This window comes from Cheilinus undulatus, linkage group 22 (genome assembly GCF_018320785.1).
Source record: "Cheilinus undulatus linkage group 22, ASM1832078v1, whole genome shotgun sequence".
Classification (NCBI taxonomy): domain Eukaryota; kingdom Metazoa; phylum Chordata; class Actinopteri; order Labriformes; family Labridae; genus Cheilinus; species Cheilinus undulatus.
Window position 1 is genome coordinate 20,902,556 of NC_054886.1, and position 22,271 is coordinate 20,924,826.

At 38.8% G+C, this 22,271-nt stretch overlaps 1 protein-coding gene across 4 annotated transcripts in view; it reads right to left on the bottom strand.

Annotated features, from left to right (window-relative positions):
* The window catches only part of LOC121504271 (RNA-binding protein with multiple splicing-like), a 65,671-nt gene extending 52,079 nt beyond the window's left edge, over positions 1-13,592 (bottom strand). For 2 of the 4 annotated variants that reach the window (XM_041778974.1, XM_041778973.1), the window contains exon 1: positions 13,110-13,590. In XM_041778974.1, coding sequence (XP_041634908.1) covers positions 13,110-13,172 — 63 coding nt within the window. In that variant the 5' untranslated portion in view covers positions 13,173-13,590. Of the gene's footprint in view, positions 1-13,109 lie in introns of all 4 variants that reach the window. The other 2 variants (XM_041778976.1, XM_041778975.1) reach the window with 2 other exon arrangements.
* Positions 13,593-22,271: the final 8,679 nt, after the last annotated feature.

The following is a 22,271-nucleotide window of genomic DNA, read 5'->3' on the forward strand; positions in this document are numbered from 1 at the left end:
CCCTTTTTCGGATCATTCTTTGTAAACCCGAGAGATGGTTTGTGTGAAAATCCCAGTAGATCAGCAGTTCCTGAAATACCAGCCCATCTGACAGCAACAACCATGCCATGTTCAAAGCCACTTAAATCCCTTTTCTTCACCATTCTGATGCTGGGTTCGAACTTTAGCAAGGTGTCTTGACCAAGTCTACATGCCTAAATGCATTGATTTGCTGCCCTGTGATTGGCTGATTAGCTATTTGTGTTAACAAGCAATTGAACAGATGTACCTAACAGAGTGGCCAGTGGTTGTAAATCCATATTTTCCACCACTAGATCAGCAACAACTTATCTGAAGGCAGCTGATAGCTAAAATGAGATTTATCTGAGGGTATGACAGCGTGGCCGTCAACAGGAAAATGGACACATTTTCAGGGGAAATCACAGCTTGTTTACATAACGTGATTTTTTTTTTTAGAGTGAATAAATTCAGACGTTTCTAATGCGTTTATTGCAAATGCTCAAACTGAGATATGGACATCTTTTCTGATTTCCCTCTCATAACATTTCACAACAAATTTCAGTGGCTTGTTGAAGAATTCAGCTCTTAAATAACATTTTTTTGCCATCAAATCCACAAAGGTCAGACTATTCAGATCACAAGAGAAAAGCTGCAAAAAAGCCAGAGCTTAAAACACTTATTAGCTGAAACTGAGAGCAAGCGGTAGAAGAAGCAGCCTCTTCATGATAATAACATAATATTGACCTTTCTAGTCATGGCAGACACCATCTACCAACGAGTGTACCAGCTTGAGGTGTCTGCTCTGTTAAAGGGAGATCTTCCGGCCACTGTTGCAAAGTGTTTGCTCAGTGGTGGATTAATGTGGGGGTTCTGTAAACAAGATAACAGAGCATGGTCCTGATGTTTCATGAGATTTCTGTAGCACTGTCTAGCATTAGAAAACCAACGCTGGACAAACTATTGTCTCTACATTATTACTTATCGGTATGTAATTTGATTTGTAAATCAAGTTTTACTGATGACTGAAATTATCTATAATGGATTTACAATTATAGTTTCACACTCTATATTTTTTAATCACGTTACATCAGTCCCAATCCAGTCATTCTGGAGGTGACAGTGGCTTATAAGATAATTTATGAAGTGTTGGAAATAAACAAACTACTCAGACTCACACAAAGATAATGTGATAACAAACACTTACTAATACGGTGAATTCATGATTCACTCAGGGAGTCAAAAAGCACAGATAGAGTTATAAAACACTGATGATGATCGATGAAACATAGCAGTGTTATTAATTACATACATGAGTATTTCAGTAGACACCATGTGTTAAAGATGATGCATAAAGTATAAGCTGATGTTTAGGCTAATGCTTAACTAATGCATGGTCGTGTGTGGTTGTTATAAAGTGCTACAGATAACTTCTGTTACAATTTGGAGGAATTAATAGAAAACATTTGATCAACTGACTTCAACTTAAGACCGAACATGAACCTGGATGTTTACTTTGGATGACTTGTTGTACCATTTTTTCTCTTCCCAGTTGTTTTTTAACCTCCACAGAGGTTTGGCTGACCTAAAGAATTGTTTCAAACCCGTCTGCTGTTTGCCTGAGAACAATGCAAGTATAATGTTTCACAGTCGTCTTCTCTGTCTTCCTTCGTCTGAGATGTTATCTTTCTGCTTTGTCTGTCAAATTCTACCAACAGAAACTTTGAAAATTAAGATCCAAGTCGTAATGAACCAAATTTGTCACTAAAGGGGAAAAAAAAGCAGATAAGGGAGTGAAATTACAAAGGACGATATTTTTGGAAATGAGCTAAAAATACCAGCCATGGGAGGATGGTTTTTTCTGGCCTTAATCTGCAAAAATATCACGTTAGGTAAAAATCTCACTCAAGGTGTGAAACACAGAGGCCACTTGATGTCATGACGCTTTCGATAACAAATCCAGAAACTGACAGCAAAAACTGTGTGAGTTCTTCTCTGGCATCACAAGCAATTTGTCAGCCGTTATAAAAGCGGCTTGATTTGTCTAATTAAATGTCCCCAGCCACTTACTCGTGTGTCATTTCTATTCAGCGTGCGTCCTGGACTTATAAAATCTGTAACACCTATCGCCTGAAATGCCTCATTATACTCTGTGTGACTTTCTCAGATATTTGCCCTGACTTTAATTGAAAGCTTTTTTGACCGCTTATTCCGGCTGGAATGAGGGACATGACCTTGGCGCGGTGTGAGATGATTACTATGTGTTTCTCTGAGCGTGTGTCCGCCAGCCAAGTTATTAGACAGAAGGCCTTCGACCCAGATGTGGCTTCAACCTTGAAGCCTTCAGAGTGAAGGTAAAGTGACTTGTTGTGCTTAAAAATGCTGCAATTAAAAAACAGAATACCGCTTAGAAGAAATATTTCATTGCACAAGTTGCTTCTTGGTTCATTGAGCTGAAATCAAAGACTACACATAAGCCTGTGTGAGCTCAGGGCAAGTTGAGTTTTCTTGCGTCAGTTGAGCGCCACGTTATTAAAAACAGTCTAACTGACAGACTCCCACACTCCTCTGCTATCTGAGTTGTCACTGTTCAGTGTTGGCATCGCTCTCCATCATCCTCACAGAGGTTTTTTTCCCCTTCATCTTCCATGTCAGATTGTGAAGAGTGAGAGATTGCGAGGGCCTGAGAGGTGTCAAACAACCATAAATGGATGACTCCGTTTGGTTGTTAATCGCCAGCGTTCGAGGGGTTAAGTTTCACATGCGTGGTCAGAGGTTAGGAAGGTTAGGTCATGGGTCGACTGTTGAGGTTGAGCACACTCCGAATGTCACGGCTCAACTCTGCAAGGAGAGTTTCTTTGTTTTCTCCTCCCTCTCTTTTTCCCACAAGTGCTTTCGAGCAACAATTACAGCTCAGTGAGGGCCTGTAAATGTTCCAACAGGTTAACCTTTAAAAGACATTTAAAACAAATGACCTAGGAAAGGCAAGTAAGCGCTCAATTCACTGCGTTTTCCCCCTCCTTCCTCCCTCTGTAACTGTTTCCATTGTTTTAGATGTAGACTGGAAAAGACGTCACAGAGAAAAAGCCTTAAGGTGTTATTTGGATGATGTGTCGCTTAAATGAGCGACTTCTTTCCTGTCAGCTTAGAGACCGTCAGAATCCTTCATACCAGCTTGCTCTCGTCTTCCTTTCTCTTATCTGATGACTCCCGGTGAATAGACTTAACATTCCTCAGCGCTCATTAACGTGAACTAATCGGCCAAGTCTGCCCCGCCTGCTTCTTCCTGGACTCCCTTTTGTTGCCTCCCTGCCCGAGTGGACACCTTACACTGTTTGGTTTAGAGGGCTGGGTGGGCAGAGGGTTAAAGTGTCCCGAGCAAGTGGAGACAAAAACAACAGCAGATACTCAGTCATGCTTTGTGTCTCCGTGAGGAAATGTAAGCCATCTGCTAATATGTTCCCATTATGTGCAGCTGTTCCTCATTGTGTTTAGAAGTGACACCACTTAATGATCAGTATTTTTAGGACTGCCAATAATCATTATTTTATTTAACTCTGACACTTTGTGATGCATGCTTTAGGAATGCTAAATGTCCAAATAATCTATTTCAATTTACAATACTTCAAAAATAAAGAAATTCAGCTTGTGCTCAGACCTGCAAGACTGGGGCCTTAAAACTTTTTCAGAGTCTTGGCTTTATAAAATAACACACTGTTATCAATAAATGATTTTTAGATCTTAAAAAAGTTATATTCAGGATGTTTCAGGGTCTACTCTATCCTGCTTTTCACAGAGGAAAAGTTGAATTCATCATAAAAATAACCTCAACTCCATGAACTAGGATTCTGCAGCTACAGCCTTAAATGCTCTTGTAAGACTGGTAGCTCATAGCTAATGCTAGCCAACCGAGTTTTCATCTACTGTATTAGTTTATATAATGTTATTTTAATACCAGTCCTTTTTAACTCATTGAGTGCCAGCCCTATACGTATATATACGTCAGTGGCACTCAATGAGTTAAATAACCCTAATATTAAGATTTGCTTCTTTTCATCAATTTCTCTTGGAAAAAGTTTTATGAATAACTCCCATTTTCGTCTTTCATATTCTGTTGATTAAAATCATTCTGATTGGAGATTTCAACTTCAGTTGAAACTGACACTAATGTTAGCTTATGTTTGCTAAAGCTTGCTAACTTTTTAAAGTCTTTTGTACTATTAGGCAATGTTTATTAAATCAATAATTCTCTTTTGGCCTCTCCTAAGATTTTTTTTTTTTGCATGTTCAGTATTTCTTTAAGCAGCTTAAAGTCATTTTGATGGGTGAGTGCAACCTCAGTCTACATTAATGCTGGTGTTAGCCACAGTTTACTAATCTTTGATAACTTTTCTATTCACTTTTACAGTATTAAACTGTATTTTGTAATCATATTTGTCTCTCATAATTTTTTTCACAATAGCAATTAGAGCTGAAGCATTACTGTGTTAATCATGATTCATAAAGGTCCATAATGAGTGTATCAAAACAAATTTTAATTGTGATTAACCGCATGCTACATTGCTCCTTTCAGTACTCTCTGGTTTAGCTACTGCAGCATCTTCCTGCAGCCACAGTGATGTAAAATAAAAGTTAATGTCTAATCTCACTGAAAAACTCAGACAGCTCAGAGGACAGGTCAGAAGGCATCTCCACTTTGTGAAGTAAACATACTCCCTTTTCCTGGTTCCTTAATTTCCTTTTCGGTCCTTTCTTTTTCTCTGGTTAAAATCATGTCATAATCTTTGATTTACCCAGGTTCCTTAGTTTTGTTCAAATAGAGCATTAAGAAAAGAGATTAAGAAAGTACAAAAATACAAAATAAGACAGTTTTAAATGCAATACAATGTGACAATAAAAAAGGGGAGATTAATCATGATTAACTGCAGAATTTTTTCCTTTGAATGCAATAATAAATTGTAATTGTTTACAGCCCTAATAGCAATATTTCTCCAGCCTGAATTCCTTCTGTCCTGATAGCAATGCACATTTCACTGTGTAGACAGGTGCTCATTTAGCTCAACTTTTTATCAATTTTTGTCCTGTTTAAAATGTTTTGTTGAAATAATTATTCTACACCAGTTTTGATGTACAACTGAGTTAAGGACCAAGTTAAAGAACAACAACCTAAAATTTTGAGATTAATCACATAACTCTGAGATTATTGTTTTAAACCTGCAAGATTGAGGTCTTGAACTTAGAAGAATAATGTTGTAAATCCCCAAGATTAAGCTGCAGATTTACAGCTTTAATCTTGTAAAATTTATGATTTTAATCTTGCAGGTTAATGACTTTATTCTCCTAATATAACACAATTTTGTCCTCATAAACTGAGTATTTCATCCTCATAGATTTACCACTTTAATGTTGCAATATTAGGGCTTTCTTCACTTATGACTTAATTCTTGAAAATCTTGGAATTTATTCTTGTAATATTAGGACTTTCATCTCAAAATCTTTTTTTCTGTGGCCCTAATACTATGTTGTAAACTATTTTTACATGTGTATTATTTCATCAACCCCATAAAGACATTCTGATAATGGGTTTCAGCTCCACTGTTAACCTGGGTGTAAATAAAGTCATCCCATTAAGATGCATGTGCATCATCCGACATGCTGGTTTCTTCCAGTGGAAAAAGTAAAATAAGAAGCCATTTTTTCATAATGGACCGACTTTGTGGACTGCAAACAATATGTTTTCTGCTGTACTCTCACACTGAGCTCCAAGCTCAGTATTATATACTCATTCTGCAATCACATGACGAGTGCAGAAGGGCCTTAACTTTGTTACAACTATAACAGTAGTCCATGTAAGTGAAGCAGTAGTCAAAGAGGATTATAATGTTAAAAATCTGGTTTTACTGGGCCTTTTAGCTTAAAGAACGAATTATGATTTATTTTCAAATTTTCACAGTAGATCAACAATCAACTGATTATTTAATCTGATAAGTCTTAGTCAGGTCAATCTTATATTACCACAATGGGGACTTTTCTATGAACTGGACTGACTGGGGAGAATCTAATCTTCCTTTCCTGGAAAGTATACAATTCCAGTTAAACTATAGACACCAAATCTCAGGAATTCAGCCAGATAATCCAAACAGAGCTTGCTTCGACTTTTCTTTTAAATTTTTCTAAACTTTTTAAGCTAGTCCTGAGCGATTTGACCCTGCATGGCCAGCTGAAAAGCTTGTTGAAACTCCTGGTTACTGTTCTGCCTGGTTCGCTCCTGTCTTTCGGACTCTTCCCATGACCATAAAAGGTCCTTCTGTTCAGAGATCTCAGGGTCATGCTTTTAACGTATGGGGCGATAAGGGATAAGGAGTCTGTCTGCTGGGACTAAAAATGGGCAACGGAGTGAGTGAGAGAGGGCAGGATGAAGAAGGAGGAGGAGAAGAAAAGTGGCAAATTATAAACAGTACCGGGGTGGAGGGAAGGAGGGAGGAAACGGCTTGGGTACAAGATAAAGAGGGAGGAAAAAGGGCCAGAGAGAGGAAAGGGAGATAAAGGAGCAGGAGAGTGGGGCAAGGATGGATTGGGGGGCTAAGTGAAAATAAATTAAGGAATTACTGACAGAAAAGTGAGCTGAATAAAAAAAGGAAAGCGAAGGAGGGCTCAGAGAAGCGATACTAGTTGATAATTATAGCTTGTGAGTAAGCATATTAAGTGGAGGTGACAGAACAAGCACATAAATACAGTATGACAAAGCAAGACAAGATGGCCGACACTGTCTAGGCACAAGCTTGCACTTGTTTCGTTTGTGCGGCGAATCATTAAAAAGACAAAGCAAACTCCAGGATGACAACTAAAGGAAAACATATGAGAGACTTCACTCCTCACTCATGGTCAGTTTTTATAGTTTATATATAGCTGCAATATATTTAAATATCTTGTAAAACTATCTGATTTCTTTTCTTCTCTCCTCACATCAGGATCCTTTGCCAGCCGTTCCTGACGCTAAGCCTTGTTGTTGTCTTTTCAAATACCTCTTGTCGTGCAGCTGACAAATGGCTAAGATAAGATGACAATTCCCCGCACGCTTTTATAAATAAACTCCTACCTATCAGACGGAAAGCAGGAGCTTGCTTTTACAGTTTGTTTGGGCCTTTTTTGAGAGTGTTTTATGGTCTTAATCTACAGTAAATCTTCTGTTCTTTCTGCCCCTTCATGGCCACTTTCCCCTCCAAGCTCCCCCCTCTGTTAACGTTTCATGTCACAGAGCGTTAATGCATCTGCGTGCCCTTTTCATAGATACATGCACACAAGCACAGACCACACACATGCATGCGCCCCCAGCACCATGTTACTGAGCGACGTGCATGGCCTCCCTCCGCTTCAACCGCACTTCTCCGGCAGCACAGCTCCCCACGGAAAAGGTCACGGCGGCCATATGACCCTGCTATTTGAAGAGGAACCTGGTGGATACCCAAAGCTGGCCAAGCACAATCCAATTACACCCCAGGGAGAGACAGCGCATTTGCTGAACTGTGCTCGAGCGATATTCAGTTTCTCTTTGGGTACTTGTAAAGATCCACTTACATGTTTATGGACAGCCAGGAACTAGAATCAACAGATGTTTTACGAGGTTCAAGCTCCTGATTCAAAGTCCATGACGGGCAGATTTACCACAACTAAGATTATAAGTACGATTCTAATTGAACAACATATAAAACAATGCATGTCCAGATACTCATGCTTACTCATTTGTGAAAAAATCAGATGGATTTCGTAGGTGGACCTCCAAGGTAGAGGCGGCTGCACAGGTCTGCACTTATACAAACACAAGTTAGCTTGTGGGAAATTGACAGCAACAAGGTCTAAGGTCAAGCTCAGTCGGCTGACTCTGTTAGCGATGATGCATTCCACAAACTCACAACCTGTAAGGCTTGTCCTCACCTCTCTCCCTCTCTTCCATCATTCCCTCTCTTCACCGTGTTATCTATTAACACAATACCAGTCTGATAATAATCTAAAGAAGCTAAATTATTATTTCAAAGCTAATTTTAGAGCCCCAAATGGAAGACAAGCAGCACATCTTTACATCTGAAGAGGACCTATCAATATTAATCGCATCAATCACAACTGATGAAGATCCGTAATTAATGCAGAAAAATTGTAATCACAATTAGTCGCATGCTTTGTTGTCCCTTTCAGAACACTTTGCTTGAGCCACTGCAGTGTCGCCCTGCAGCCAGAGTGACGTAATGCTCTTTAATCTCTCATCTCACTCTAAAAACTGGAGTCAAGAGGCATCATCATCTATCATTATCAGAGCTTTAACTTTTTACTGCTCCCTTATTTCCTTTTCAATCCATAAGTTCTTTTTTAAGTGCTTAAGTTCATGTCATAATCTTCAAAAAAGCAGCTAAAATCAGTTTTAAATGCAAAATAGGGGAATTTTAAACTGCAATAAAGAGGATGTGATTAATCACGAGTAACTACAGAAATTCAGTGATTAATCGCAATTGAAATCGGGCAGCCTAATTTGAAGTCATTGAAAGGAGCACATGTTTGACACTAAAGTGGTCAAAACTGTTTCGACACAGCAAACTTTTTGATACCACACATTCTGAAACAACAGAACCATTAGCTTTACAATTAATGGTAAGAAAATGCATTGAAGCTAAATAAAAACTACATATCCTCACCTAAAACTATAACTTTAAGCTTCTGAGAGACATAGAAAGACACTACCAGTATATTTGTGAAGGACTGACAGTGTGCACAAGTTTGGGTGTGTTTTGGGGTTAATTAAAATTAAAAAAATTACCCAGTATTATGTGCCATAGTATGGAGCCAGGTATCAACATCATTTAATTAATAAGGATGCTGAGTATCCACACTATTGATATTCGTGTCGGCCCTTTTGGTTATTCTTCTTTTTCCGCGCCGTTTATCTCCTCCTTCATACTTTGTCATATCGACACCGTTTAAACTTTTGAAAAATTCAGTTTCTTCGTCATTTGACTGCTATGACTTTCCTCATTTCTAACTTTCATAATTTTAAAAATACAGCTATTTTCATGCTATTTTCGGCTATTTCTATGCTTTTTCAGCCATTAAATGCCATTTTCAGCTACTTTGATGCCAAAATCAGCTATTTTTAGGCTATTTTAAAGCTACTTTCAGCTATTTCTAGACTATTTTCAGCTTTTTTTAGGCTACTTTCAACTATTTTTACCCTTTTAGAGCTATTGAAAGCCATTTGCAGCTACTTTTATGCCATTTTATGCTATTGTTATGCTATTTTCAGCTATTTTTGTGCTTTTGGCTATTTTCAGCTTTTCTTTCACAATTCAGCTCTCAGCATCCCCACGCAATATCAGCTGAAATTGCAATTTTGATGTTGTTAAGACTGGTATCATACAGGAGTTTAAAACTCTAGTATCATGACAGCCCCCCTTTACTGTGTGATCTCTATTAACAAAAAAGAAGCATAAACACAAAAAAAGTAAATTATTATTACTACAAAAGATTGAACGGCCAGTCAGTGTGTTTTCTCTCTACTGATTAGAAGAAAAAAAAGAAAAACTCAGCATGTCAGTTCCCTTAAGCACAAACAGACATTTCACTGCTGCTTGTTTTGTCAGAAACTGAGTCCTAAATGAAAAGACACTCAGTTTATAAGAAAATACAACACAGAGGTATAACATCCCTACATCATGCATCCTATGAAGGACCTTTTTTGCTTATAAATGACAGATTCTGATTATAATTTGGGCTGGAGGTTATGAGACCTCTTGTTTTTGGTTAATTTGTGGATTAAATGTCTGATTAATGATGGAAAATGCTGTTTAAGTCAGCTTTTTTTGTTCAAAACCACTAAACCTATGCCTATATTAACTTCTATATAAACATATTCCATCTTAATCCTTAAAGTCAGTTGACTAATCTATAAAGAATCTAATCATTTTGTTAAGAAACAGAGTACATAAAATCTTGATATGAGGCATTTTTGGTCAGCTGTTCCCTCGCTGCATGCACTGTCAGAATATGTTACCTTCCTGATAACACAAACATGTCTGGAGTTTGTCACCTCACCTCCGTCACCATGAATATACATCAAAAAGTTCACAAAACTGTAATAAAAACCCATCGACAAATCATGTTTTTCTGCAGACCGTCTTCTACCTAAAGACCCCTTGCTGGATTCTTGTCCATACAAGGCGTGGAAACAAACACAGCTGGTCAAAGCGTATCTTAAACATCCACCACACAAGAGTCAGCCTGTCACCTCGACTACATCAGTGACCGCTGAGTGCCACAGCATGTGAGAGCATCCAGAACACCTGATAATAACGCTTATCAAAACCAGCCTGTGAGATTAGATACTGCTCAAGGGGTCCTGTAACCTGCATACCTCGCCAGCAACAGCACCATGTTTGGAAAGTTTACATTAAGCATCGGCGAGCTTTGGTTCACAGTGATGATGGTTGAGCAATGAAGCAGGCACGAGAAGGCGAGCTCGCTACGGCGCTTTACTGGTGCGAATCAGTGATCCATTGAGTCACATACTACACTGTGTGAGAAGAAGAAGAAGGGGGGGGGGGGGGTTGCTGCTGTTCAGCATGTGAGAGTCATACCAGAGGTTGTTAAACTTTGGCTCTCATAAGGTCATCGTTTATGGTTGTTTTAGGGCTGTTTGGCGTTTTACTGTAGCTGCTACTGTTATAGTGGCGCATGGTGCAAGACAAGTTCAAATTAAGTCACTTGATCACCCAGGAAGGAGTTTTTGTTCTACTTATTTTCATCTTTTAAAAGCATGATAATGGTCATGAATCTCACAGTAAATCTGCAAGTCATACTCAGCAATTAATGCCATTATTCTACGTCTCATGTGCGTTATTGTGTGAGTAATGCACACTTGCTTTCTTGTATGTACGATTAATGTGCAAGTGTAAAATCTTTCCTAAACGTCCTTTCTTACACACATCATTACACAAAAGACAAAGCGGCGCTCTCTAACATTGCATTAATTCACCCCGAGTAAATTTAAGTCCCTGCCAGTCTGGGTGGCTTCCAAACATTTCTACAACCATTACGGTTCCTCCAGCCATTACTCTCTCTGTGTCTCTGTCCGCTTTTTACACAACACATAAAACACTCGTCTCGCCTTTCCTGGTAAGGCGGCTTGTGGATGTTACTGAATTTTAAGCTTGATTTGTCGAGAAAAATGATTTATCATAAAGAAAAGAGCAGCACTGTATGGTTTTGATTGAGCCATTATTGTCACTCAATGTGCTTATTATTCCCAGCATAACTTGTTAACTATTTAGTCTACTAAATCACAGCCTCCTAGATAATTAAGTTTGTTTATTTTGTTGGAAAATCATCCAAATGCATACAATATTGTCTCATCCAAACCAAAAAGGCAGCAAATCTGCTTCCAGAGACTGGAATCCACAGTGGCTTGTTTTGCTTAAACAATAAAATCAAGCATAAAGATAGTTGAGTTACTGTTTAGTGTAATTTTTTAGGTCAATCGTCTTTTGTTTAGGCTCAACAAAGCTGTCAGGTTCTTTAGTGAGTAATATGTAAGCTGAGAAATCAATCAGTTACTTTTGTTTTTCTGCCCTTTAGTAGCAATGATAAAAAAAAAACTGCTGTGTTATGCAGATTAATCATCAACAGAAAACTAATAATTCTTCTAAAATGACTTCATTAAGCAAAAAATGCCATTCATGTGTACTCCAAGCCTCTGAAAGATGAGGATTTGTTGCTTTTCAATGTTTTATGTGGCTCGAAGTTGAAATCATCTGCATTTTGTCCTGAAAAAGTATACTGTTGATACGCATGCTCCAACCGAAACTTTCCATCTGGTTCCAAAGAAGTCCATTTCCTAAGAAGTCCGTTTCCTCCTCTGCAGCTCATCTGCAGAGTGCTACACTCACACTGACTCCATCGAACCTCAGCAGTGGACCAAATATGGTGTTACATCAGGCCAAAGGGAACGTTTGGCTATTCAGTTACAAAGTGACGGAGAGAACAGAACACCGGGCCTTAATCGAATTGCTCCAAGAGAAATATGTGACATAATCCGATATACCTTTCTTACATCACTCTGCTGCGGATGTGTGAAGCTCTGAAATAACAAATCTGTCGTTTGCATAGAGATACCTTCACGCCAAAGAAAATCGTCTCATGCAAAGAGGACTACAAATTTACAAAGAAGGAGATGTTTTGGATCTAGATTGGGAAATGTTTACAGAGGAAATGAGGAAGAACTGGGCTATTATCCAGCAAGTTAGAGGGAAAGTGGATTACCTCACTTCGTTTTAGGCAAACAACATCCTTCTGGTGTGTTTAGGCATAATTAAGTCCAGTGGAGTGGCGACTTTAGCTTGACTGTAATGCAGAGGATGTGTGCTACAAAGAAATATTGCCTACATGTTGCAGCAGCAGATACTTGAAGGCTTACTCCCCCCGGCTCTGAATTCCCTCAAGTAGTGATTTTCAGTGTTGTGTGAAGTTTTGGCTTTATGGTTCAGTTAGCAAGAACTAACAACACTTACGCTGTAACATTAGGAAAGTACCTTATTATCTCCGATTAAGTCCTGGCTTTTGGTTCATTCAGGAGCTTATTAATAGTGATGAGTCAATTATCCTCTCTTTTTCCTCAGGGAGAAAGTTTGTTGGAACATTTAAAAAAGGAAAAGACTTCATCTGTAGGATGTGGTGTACAAAAGGTAGGTGATATTAGTTAACAACACGAAGGGGGAAAGGAGTAAGACAGGTGCACATGTTAATTTAAAGGAAACAGATAGTGAGCGATAATGCAGTCGGTCTAACGGGCTAATATAGCCGCCAGACGTTGATAAGCTAACTTTAACAAGCTAAAAAAAAACTCGTTTTAGTCGCATAAAATTCAGCAAAAGACAGGCAAGAAGATGTTAGATTGCTAATAATATTAATAACGCGGTAATAGAGGTTACAAAGTCGGCAAATATGTTCAAGAACAACTACCAGCACTGTCGTGCTAGCTTAAAATGCTTCATAAAAATGCCGTTATGCGTCACGTAACGACCTGTTAAAATTCAAATTGCAGGTATAGGTGCTCGCGCGCGGACACGTACCTCCTCTTCGTGGTTGGTGAATTCACTCTGCTCGTTTTCTTTCTCGATTTTGTTGTTATTCATTCTGAGTCGGGCTCTTTTTTCCCCTTCACGTGGACTATCTTCTTCTTCTCCTTCTTCTCGCGTCTTTCGCTTCTGTGGTGCTCCGTCCTTCTTCTCCAGGACCCCAGTTTTTAAAAAGCCCTCTCGCGACAGACAACAGTCCGCGTGCGGCCGCTGTCCTACTGACCCGAGCTTCCCCACTAGTTTGGCGACATCAATGATGACTGGCTGTGGTTTGTTTTCAAAAAGAGGAAAAAGTCAGCCGTGAGTGGTGTTTTTCTGTGCAGGCGGATATTCCTCAGCATTCCCTGGAAAGCTTCTCCGCAGGCTCTTGTTTCTGTTCCCGAAATGAAATACAGTAAATGTTCAGTGGACTGCGCCGCAGGCAAACTTCTCTCCTCATCTCCGCGTGAGGGAAAGAGAGAGGGAGGGAGGGGTTTAGGGTGGGGTAAGGGGTGGGATGCACCGTCTGCTGCGCTTTAACAAGTTTTATCAAGTGCTGAGTGAGTGGCAGTGGAAAATTGGTGCCTATCACCAATCGGCTTCTGGACCAGCTGAATGTTATTTTAGTCTCTGCAACATTCCTGCAATATTAATGCAGTGTGCTGTCCATCTATAGTGGCTTATGTGGTAACAAAATGTCTCCTATGGTGTTACTACTATTTGTCTGCTTTTATTTTACTTCATATAAAAGGCAGCACCACCTGAGGATGTTTGTTATGATTTTTAAAAAGTTACCACTCTTTTAATGGGCTGTTTACAGGCCTCAGGTTGGCAATTTGGAGCCAGTATGACAGTCTGAAATTGCTTTCTCTTTAAAGGCCAGTAAGGAATAGCTTCACTGGTTGTAAAAATAAAGATAACCATCATTCTCTTAATGTCTGTATTCTATTGTAATTATTGGCATTGGAGCCATTGTGTACAAGTGGGACATGCCCCCCCCCACACACACACACACAACAAGACAGTCTAGCTGCAGACCACAACTCTCAGACCACTACTGTGAGAGGCAGCCTCTATCAGAAGGGAAATACACACTAGAACATTCAAAATAAAATCGGATGAAACTTCTGGTTAAAGTTAAAGTCAGAATTCAAAAGCCTAACCTGCAAAACCCAATTACAAAGCAGAGTAAATGGTCCTCTGACAGGAAAAAAAGCTTGTCCACCATGAAAACACTCTTAACGCAGCTATGTAAATAATTTTGCTACTTTAGCTCCGTAGCCACGTTAGCATTAACTTTAGTAACGTTAGCTACAAAGCTGTGTAACCTATGTGGCTCACGTAGCTACATGAGCTTTAACTACGTGTGCGAAAGCTCATGTTACTTAAGCTAACGTAGCTACATTGGCTTAAATAGTGATGCTAACTACACAGCTAGCATAGCTACATTAGCTTTTGCTACTGCTAACAAAGCTAAAGTGAGCCATCGATTGCATAACTACTTCCAAAGCAGGTCTATAGACCACATAATTTAATTCCTGATTAGACCTCTGACCTTCATTGTTTTATTAATGTAATGTTGATTAGTCTGTGATGTTTGCTATGTGGTTATCTCATGAATGTAACTGCCAGAAAAATTAAATCACTTCTGTTCTGACAGGCAGCATCTCACAGCAGTGGTCTGCAAAAGGGTCTGTCTGAGATCTGCCGTATGCAGCCAGACCCCTCTCCATGTCCCACCCACTTTTTAAAATGGACCCCTTAAATATAATGTTGCTGTGTCCATAACTGCACACTTTAGCTTTACTACTACTGTTACATACTCAAACATTTATACTTCATACAGCATTTTAAGTAAACAGTATGTTGTTACACCATACTTAAAAGCCCATCATTCCCACATGATGGGATTTTAACATTTAAGGACAGCATTTGCAGTTTGTTTCATTGCTAAGCAAGCCACAAGCTAGCACTCTGACAGTTCGTAAGTAGAATAATGCCACGTTTTTAAAATTCTAATAACTGTCAATAAAAGATTAATTTTAAACTGAGATCCCCGTGCACAACCCAGGTTAGTTGGTTGCAGGAGCAAAGTCAATAAAGAGAAATAAGCTTCCATACACTGAAAATGTTGGTGAACCTGGAGAAACTACAAATGGTTCATTCATAATAAAGTCTTTCAGTGTGTGTGGGTTTATTTCTCACTGTTGTCAATATAAGCTTGTTAAAAATAAATAAATAAATAAATGGAAAAATAGAAACCATTGTTCAATATTTGCGAAAACAACATTGGTTTTTGTTTTGATTTTTGACTAAAATAACTTGTTTTTCATTATTCATCATCTGTTTCATAGCCATAAATCCAATGGCCAGAAGTATCTACCGGGTGCATCTACTTTGCCAAACATTTTCAGGGACTCAGCCATTGAACAATGCCATTTTAAATTAATTTTAAAATTAATTAAACTCTCTTTTATATAAATTCCTTTTGGACAGGGGTATCCAAACTATGGCTTGTGGCCCAAATGGACAAGTTTTGAATGACTCACAGCAAATTCTAAAAAAATTGAATGAAAATGGTCCACATTAAAACAAAAAGAATATGCTTGGCTGTATTCTACTTCTTAGTTTCGAGACTAAGTGGTGTTTTAAAAACAAACATTTTGACTAACAGATTTTGTCTTTTTTTCATGACTAAATTGAGACAGTATCTTAAATGGTAAACCTATTGACAACAACAAAAAAAGATATCTTAATTCAATATACCCAGATGAATAAAGACCAAACTAATACAGCAGCAAATGGTAGCTTGAATTTTGCTCACATCTGCTGTTAGCAACTTCATCTCAAGGTCAAAAACATATCATCTGATTCATCTTCAAGAAAAAGAACTTCTGAAAAGTGTAACAGCTTATTGCTTTTCATTCTTGGGTCTGAATGTGAAGGTGTGCTGTTAGCATCTTCCCTTTCGACTGCAAAAAGCATCATCGTTGTCCTGGGGCAGATCCTGTGGTAACCAAGACAAGCCAAGGCCCCCTGAAATTTTAGTAGCCTCCCCAGTTAAATCCTGTTAAGTCCCAGTTAATAATAATTGGCTACTAAACATATCTTAACCTACATTTGTTTCAAGTCAAAGTGGCCCAGTCATCCTTATATTAAGACACACTGTATGGACAAAAGCCACCAAAACCATTACAACAACAGGAACTGTAATGACATTCATTTCGTAGAGCATTTATGAGGCCAGGCACTGATGTTGGATGAGAAGGCCTGGCTCGCAATCTCCGTTCCAGTTCATCTCAAAGGTGCTCGATGGGGTTGAGGCCAGGGGGTTTGTGGGCCTGTAAAGTTCTTCCACACCAAACTCATCCAAGTATGTTTTTATTAGTTATCACTGGAGAACAGTCATGTTGAAATAGAAAATGGCTTTCCCCAAATTGTTGCCACAAAGTTGGAAGCATAGCATTGTCCAAAAATGTCTTGGTACGCTGAAGCATTAAGACTGCCTTTCACGACCGAGCCCAAACCCTGAAAAACAAGCCCATACTATTATTCCTCCTGAGCTTCACAGTCAGCACAATGCAGTCAGGCAGGTAACGTTCACGGGTGCTTTACACCACTTCATCTGATGCCAGGCGCTGGACTTGGTAATGTGAGGCTTGCAGGCAGCTGCTTAGCCATGGAAACCCATTCCATGAAGATCCCGCCACACAGTTTTTGTGCTCTGTAGCTTTAGCTATTCTCTGTGCCTTTGCTCTGGATTTATACATGGTCTTCCACTTCTTCGCTGAGTTGCTGTTGTTCCTAAACACTTCCACTTTTTAATATTACTTACTGATCACTGCTAAACAGATGACAGTTGGGGCATAGGTGGCCTAGTGGTTTAAGGCGCGCCCCATGTACGCAGACGGCCACGGTTCGAATCGAGCCTGAGCCCCTTTACTGCATGTCTCTCCCCCTCTCTCATTCCTGCTTCCGACTCTATCCACTGTCCTCCTCTATCATAATAAAGGCACAAAAATTCCCCCCAAAAAAATTATTAAAAAAAGAAAAAAAAAACAGATGACAGTACACTCAGTATACTAGATGTATCAATAACATTTGTGATCACACGGGTCTACAGATGATCTTTGTTCTTTGTCGTTCATGTGGGAGTAGTATGACACACTCTATACATTTTCCAAAACATAAACCTGTTTTGCAAAGAACACGCATGACACATATGGAAGATTTTGTAATCTTTATGTGACTTCTGATTGTTGCATTTGGTGTCATACTTCCTGGGAAACCCCACACCTTGCTTTTGTTTTAGAAAGCCACTCAGTTTTGCATGCCTTGCATTTGAAGAGTCACAAAATTTCCTCATACCTTTAACCTTTTTACTGTTTAACCTTTAACCAAGCTGTGTTACCGTCAGTTCCAGTCATAAATCTGGCGTCACAAGACATCTTCTTGTTACCCTGCACACTCAGGAGTATTTTCTTTCTTTCCTTGTCTCAATCCTTGAAATGTAACACTCAGCATAATCCGTCATCTGTTAAGACACAGAGTAGTAGACGCAGATAATTATCAACCTGGCTGTTTAATAAATTTCACGTGGCTCTTGGTTTATCATTTCAAGGCCTGTGGAGTAGTTTTTTGGTTTCAGGCAAATACTTCCCAGCATGCGTCACTTGTAAAGCCTATTTCTGCCTCTGTTTACAGTTACAATGACAAGGTGTAAATGTAAAAAGGTACTGGAGACAACACCTGGAAATTACTCAAGATTTTAATATGATAAGTTGCGCTAATCCTCTGTTAGCTCACTCAAGATTCTTTGATTTATGACCTCTGAGTGGGGAAACAGCCAGACCCTGCAGCTATGGAAGTGATGTCTCCACAACACAGAGAGATGAGCAAACACTGAGGAAGTTTGTTGGCACACCTATTATTGTCTACAGCGCTGTGTGCAAAACAGCCTTAAAAGCGGCGATCAGGTGACAAGGCAGCATTGAACGCTCCCTCTGTTTCAAAACATTTATTTTGAGCAACTGCCTCACTTTGTGTTTTGTGATGAAGAGTTCAAGAGCTGACAGTAGCTTGCTGGTGGAGACTTTGACTATATGTTGCATGACATTTATTGTGCAGGACAAGAGCTTGCATTTTATGACAGCCGGTGCAGAAAACAGGGAGTCGTTTTTGCTGAACTTGCACCTCAAAAGCAGCTAAAGAAGGAAAAACAGTCATCGTGGATCGGTCTTGGAGTTATCTGCTCTTTCCCCCCTCAAGATCGTGTCTATATCAATTACTCTGCATCTGAAGCATACACAATGAAGAAGGGGAATGGCAGATTCTTTTTATGCTGATGAGAAGCAGCTCGGGATAACGGGGAAAGAGGGAGGGAGGAGGGTCTACGAGTCTTCCAAGCAGATAAAAATGGAAATGTTTCCCATGCTGCTCAACACCCCTGTATCAAAGCATCCTGCTGGAGTCTGGGGAGCAAAAGAGGGGGGAGGAGAGGTAGGAAGGAGGAGGAGAGGAGAGGGGAGGTGGGGAGAGATGTCCCAGCTGTGTTTGACAGGTCTCAGGGCTGAGCTGTGTGGTCTGATGCTTAAAGAGGGAGGGAGGGGGAGCAGCAAGGAGACGATTTGGTCACGGTGTCCTGGGTAACATGTCAGCAAGCTTTGACATGGTCCAGCCTTACATGAAGATATCTGTGTGTTATCAACAGACAGTTAGTTTGAGGAAAGGCAGGAATGTCCGCTTAATTGGTCGAGGAACTTTTGCTTTAATTGAAGTTGACAATGACACAGCAAGCACATTAATTTCACCTTATTTTGGGCATTTCTGAGAATGCTTCAATGTCTCCCATGTCCCTTCTAGCTGAGATGTAGACCGAAGGATTTCTATCCATGTTGGTATGCTAATTTTATAGCTAATGGCTAGACAAGTTAGCTTGTAAACATGAACTATGACAAACAACAAGTTTAAAATGCAACCATGTTGGATTTAATTGTTGAGGAACTTATTATGTTTTGTCTAAGTTGACAGTGACACAGCAAAAATGTTGATTTGACCTTTTAGGGACATTTAAAAAATAATTGAATGTGTTTTCTAGCTGAAATGTAGACAGAAGGATTCCTATCCATGTTGGTATGCTAAATATGTAGCTACAGCTAGCAGCTAGCCAAGTTAGCTTGTAAACATGAATTTTAACTTAGCTTTAAATTAGGAAAAAAGTAGAGTCTGATACGTATAAGAAATAATCTTTTATTGACTGCAGTTGTAAAGTTAACCCAGATGTTGTTGATGACATTTAAAAGATACAGGCTAACATATCTTTCCTTTATTGTTGTCAACAGAAATCTTAATTAAAATACAGTAATGTTGGCTTTAATTGGTAATGGACTCCTTTTGTTTAAGTCCAATTTGACAATGGAAAAGCAGATATGTTGATCTCACCTTTTTGGCCATTTTGCAAAATTCTTCAATGTGCTTTCTAGCTAAAATGTGGAAAGAACGATTCCTATCCATGTTGCAATGCTAAATATGAAGCTATGGCTAGCAGCTTGTCAAGTGAACTTTAAACATGAACTACAACTTTGCTCTAAATATGGAAAGGAGTTCAGTTTAATGGAGAAAACGCTCTTTTAAACAACTCCTGTTGTTAGGTTGGCCCAAATTTTGTGAATATTTCAAAAGATACAGGCTCACACAACTTTCTTTTGTCAACAAACATCTTGGTGAAATGCAATAATGCTGGCTAAAATTGTTGAGGAACCCTTATTGTTTGGTTTGAGTTGAAAAGTATACACCAAATATATTGATTTTACCTTTTTTGGCCATTTTGAAAAAAGCAATGTCCTTTGGAGCTGAAATGTAGACAGAAGGATTCCTATCCATGTTGGTATGCTAAATATGTAGCTACAGCAAGCGGCTAGTCAAGTTAGCTTATTTAAATGATCTTTAACCTGGCTCTGAGTATAGAAAGACAACCCTTATAATGTGGAAAATACATGTTTAAATAATCCCTGTTTACCTTTCATTCTTTGTGAAAAGTATATTTTATAAGATACAGACCTTCATGTCTTGTCTTTGCGTTATCAGCAGGCATTTAGCTTAAACTGCAATGATGTCTTAAATTGTTAATGAACTTGTGGTGTTTTTGTTAAACTTGACAGCAACATTAAAGAGAGCATATGCAAGTTTCCCTTTAAAGAAAGCCATTTTTTAGATATTTTGGGAAATGTGTCTTTTTTTTTAATTGTCGTTCCTGAGATGGAGAAGTATGTAGTGCAAGGTAAATGCGGGTATGCAGAGTATGCCCACTTATTTTTTCATCACCATAGAGTACCCACTTTAAAGAGCACATAAATTAAGGGTACACCCACTTCTGTTCACACAACCACACCACTGATTTAAGGAAACTTTGCTTTCTTGATTAAATATCGGCACCAATTTCATGTCTGGAGCTAAAGATGCTATTCTTGAATCTCCTGCTAGGTTAGCTAGAGATAAAGATAAATCAGTAGGTTCTATCTGAAGGTAGAAAAGAGTGCCTTTCAGCTCCTCATAAGATCTCTTATTCAGACATTATATAATCTAATTGGTCCAAATATACTGTATGATGACCGTGGTGGTTATGTGACCCTATCTCTATGAACTGCTGTTGAAGGAAATGAACTTACAAAGGCTAAACTGAGTAACATAAAAACAACTTTAATTAATCCTTTACTGGTTTGCAATTCATCTTTCCAAAACTTTACAGACCAATTAAACATTTCAGTGCTAGCAGACAGAAAATAAGCTAATGTGAGGCAACAATAAAGCATAGGGTTAGCAAACAGAAAATAAGCTAATGTGAGGCAACAATAAAGCATAGGACTAGCAAACAGAAAATAAGCTAATGTGAGGCAACAATAAAGCATAGGACTAGCAAACAGAAAATGGGCTAATGTGAGGCAACAATAAAGCATAGGGTTAGCTAACAGAAAATAAGCTAATGCTAAGCAACAATGTCGTATAGGGCTAGCAAACAGAAAATAAGCTAATGTGAAGCAACAGAAAGTTCAGGGCTAGAAAACAAAAATAAGCTAATGGAAGGAAACAATGTAGCACAGGGCTAAATAACAGGAAATGAGGTAATTTTAAGCAACGATGTAGCATAGGGTTGGCTAACAGAAAATAAACTTATGATTAGCAGCAGTATGGCAGGGGGCTAGCTAACAGATGTTAAGCAACAATATAGCATAGGGCTAGCTAACAGAACATAAACTAATGTTAAGCAACAATATATAGTATAGGGTTGGCTAACAGAACGAAAGCTTATGTTAAGCAACAATACAGCATAGGGCTAGTTAACGGAATATAAGCTCAGCAAAACAAAAGTTAGCATAAGGTTGGCTAACAGAAAATAAGCAAATGTTAAGAAATTATATAGCAGATGGCTAGCAAACAGAAAATAAGCAAATTTTAAGTAACAATAAAGCATGGGGCTGACTACAGAAAATAAGCTAATGGTAAACAACAATGAAGCATAGGACTAGCTAACAGAAAAAAAGCTAAAGTTCAGCAAAAATATAGCATAAGGCTATGTGCTACTTTTAAGCAACAATATAGCACAGGGCTGGCTAACAGACAATAAGTTAATGTTAAGAAACAATATAGCATAGGACTAGTTAACAGAAAAGAAGCTAATGCTAAGCAACAAAATAGCATGTTTTTTTTATGTTTTCAAACAAAGATATGCTAACTGGCGGTATATTTTAGGCCCGTAAAACAAACACTTTTGTTGCAGGCTTGACTACGTTTTCACACTTTTTATCTCTTAAAGCACACATTTTTTCATAAAATCTTAAACTTTCTAATATCAAACAATATTTTCTGACCTAGATAGCAAATATTTCTACAAGAACTTCGGCTGCAACAAAGACAAGACTGAGGATTGAGACATAAATCAGATTATCCAATATCATGTTCTGGATCACTGACTCAAAGCTAAAAGGCCAGCATGATATGAGCTCCAAAACAAGAATCTATCCTGACACAACGCCGATGTATTGACTGGTGGTGGATTCCCATGGGAGAACCCCTGCGGCTCTCACAGTTCACTCGGTTGGTGGTCAGAAGACTCAAAGATGGTGTGTTTTCTTGTTTCCTTATCTTTTCAATCTTTCTTTGCATTCCTGAAAGTCAATA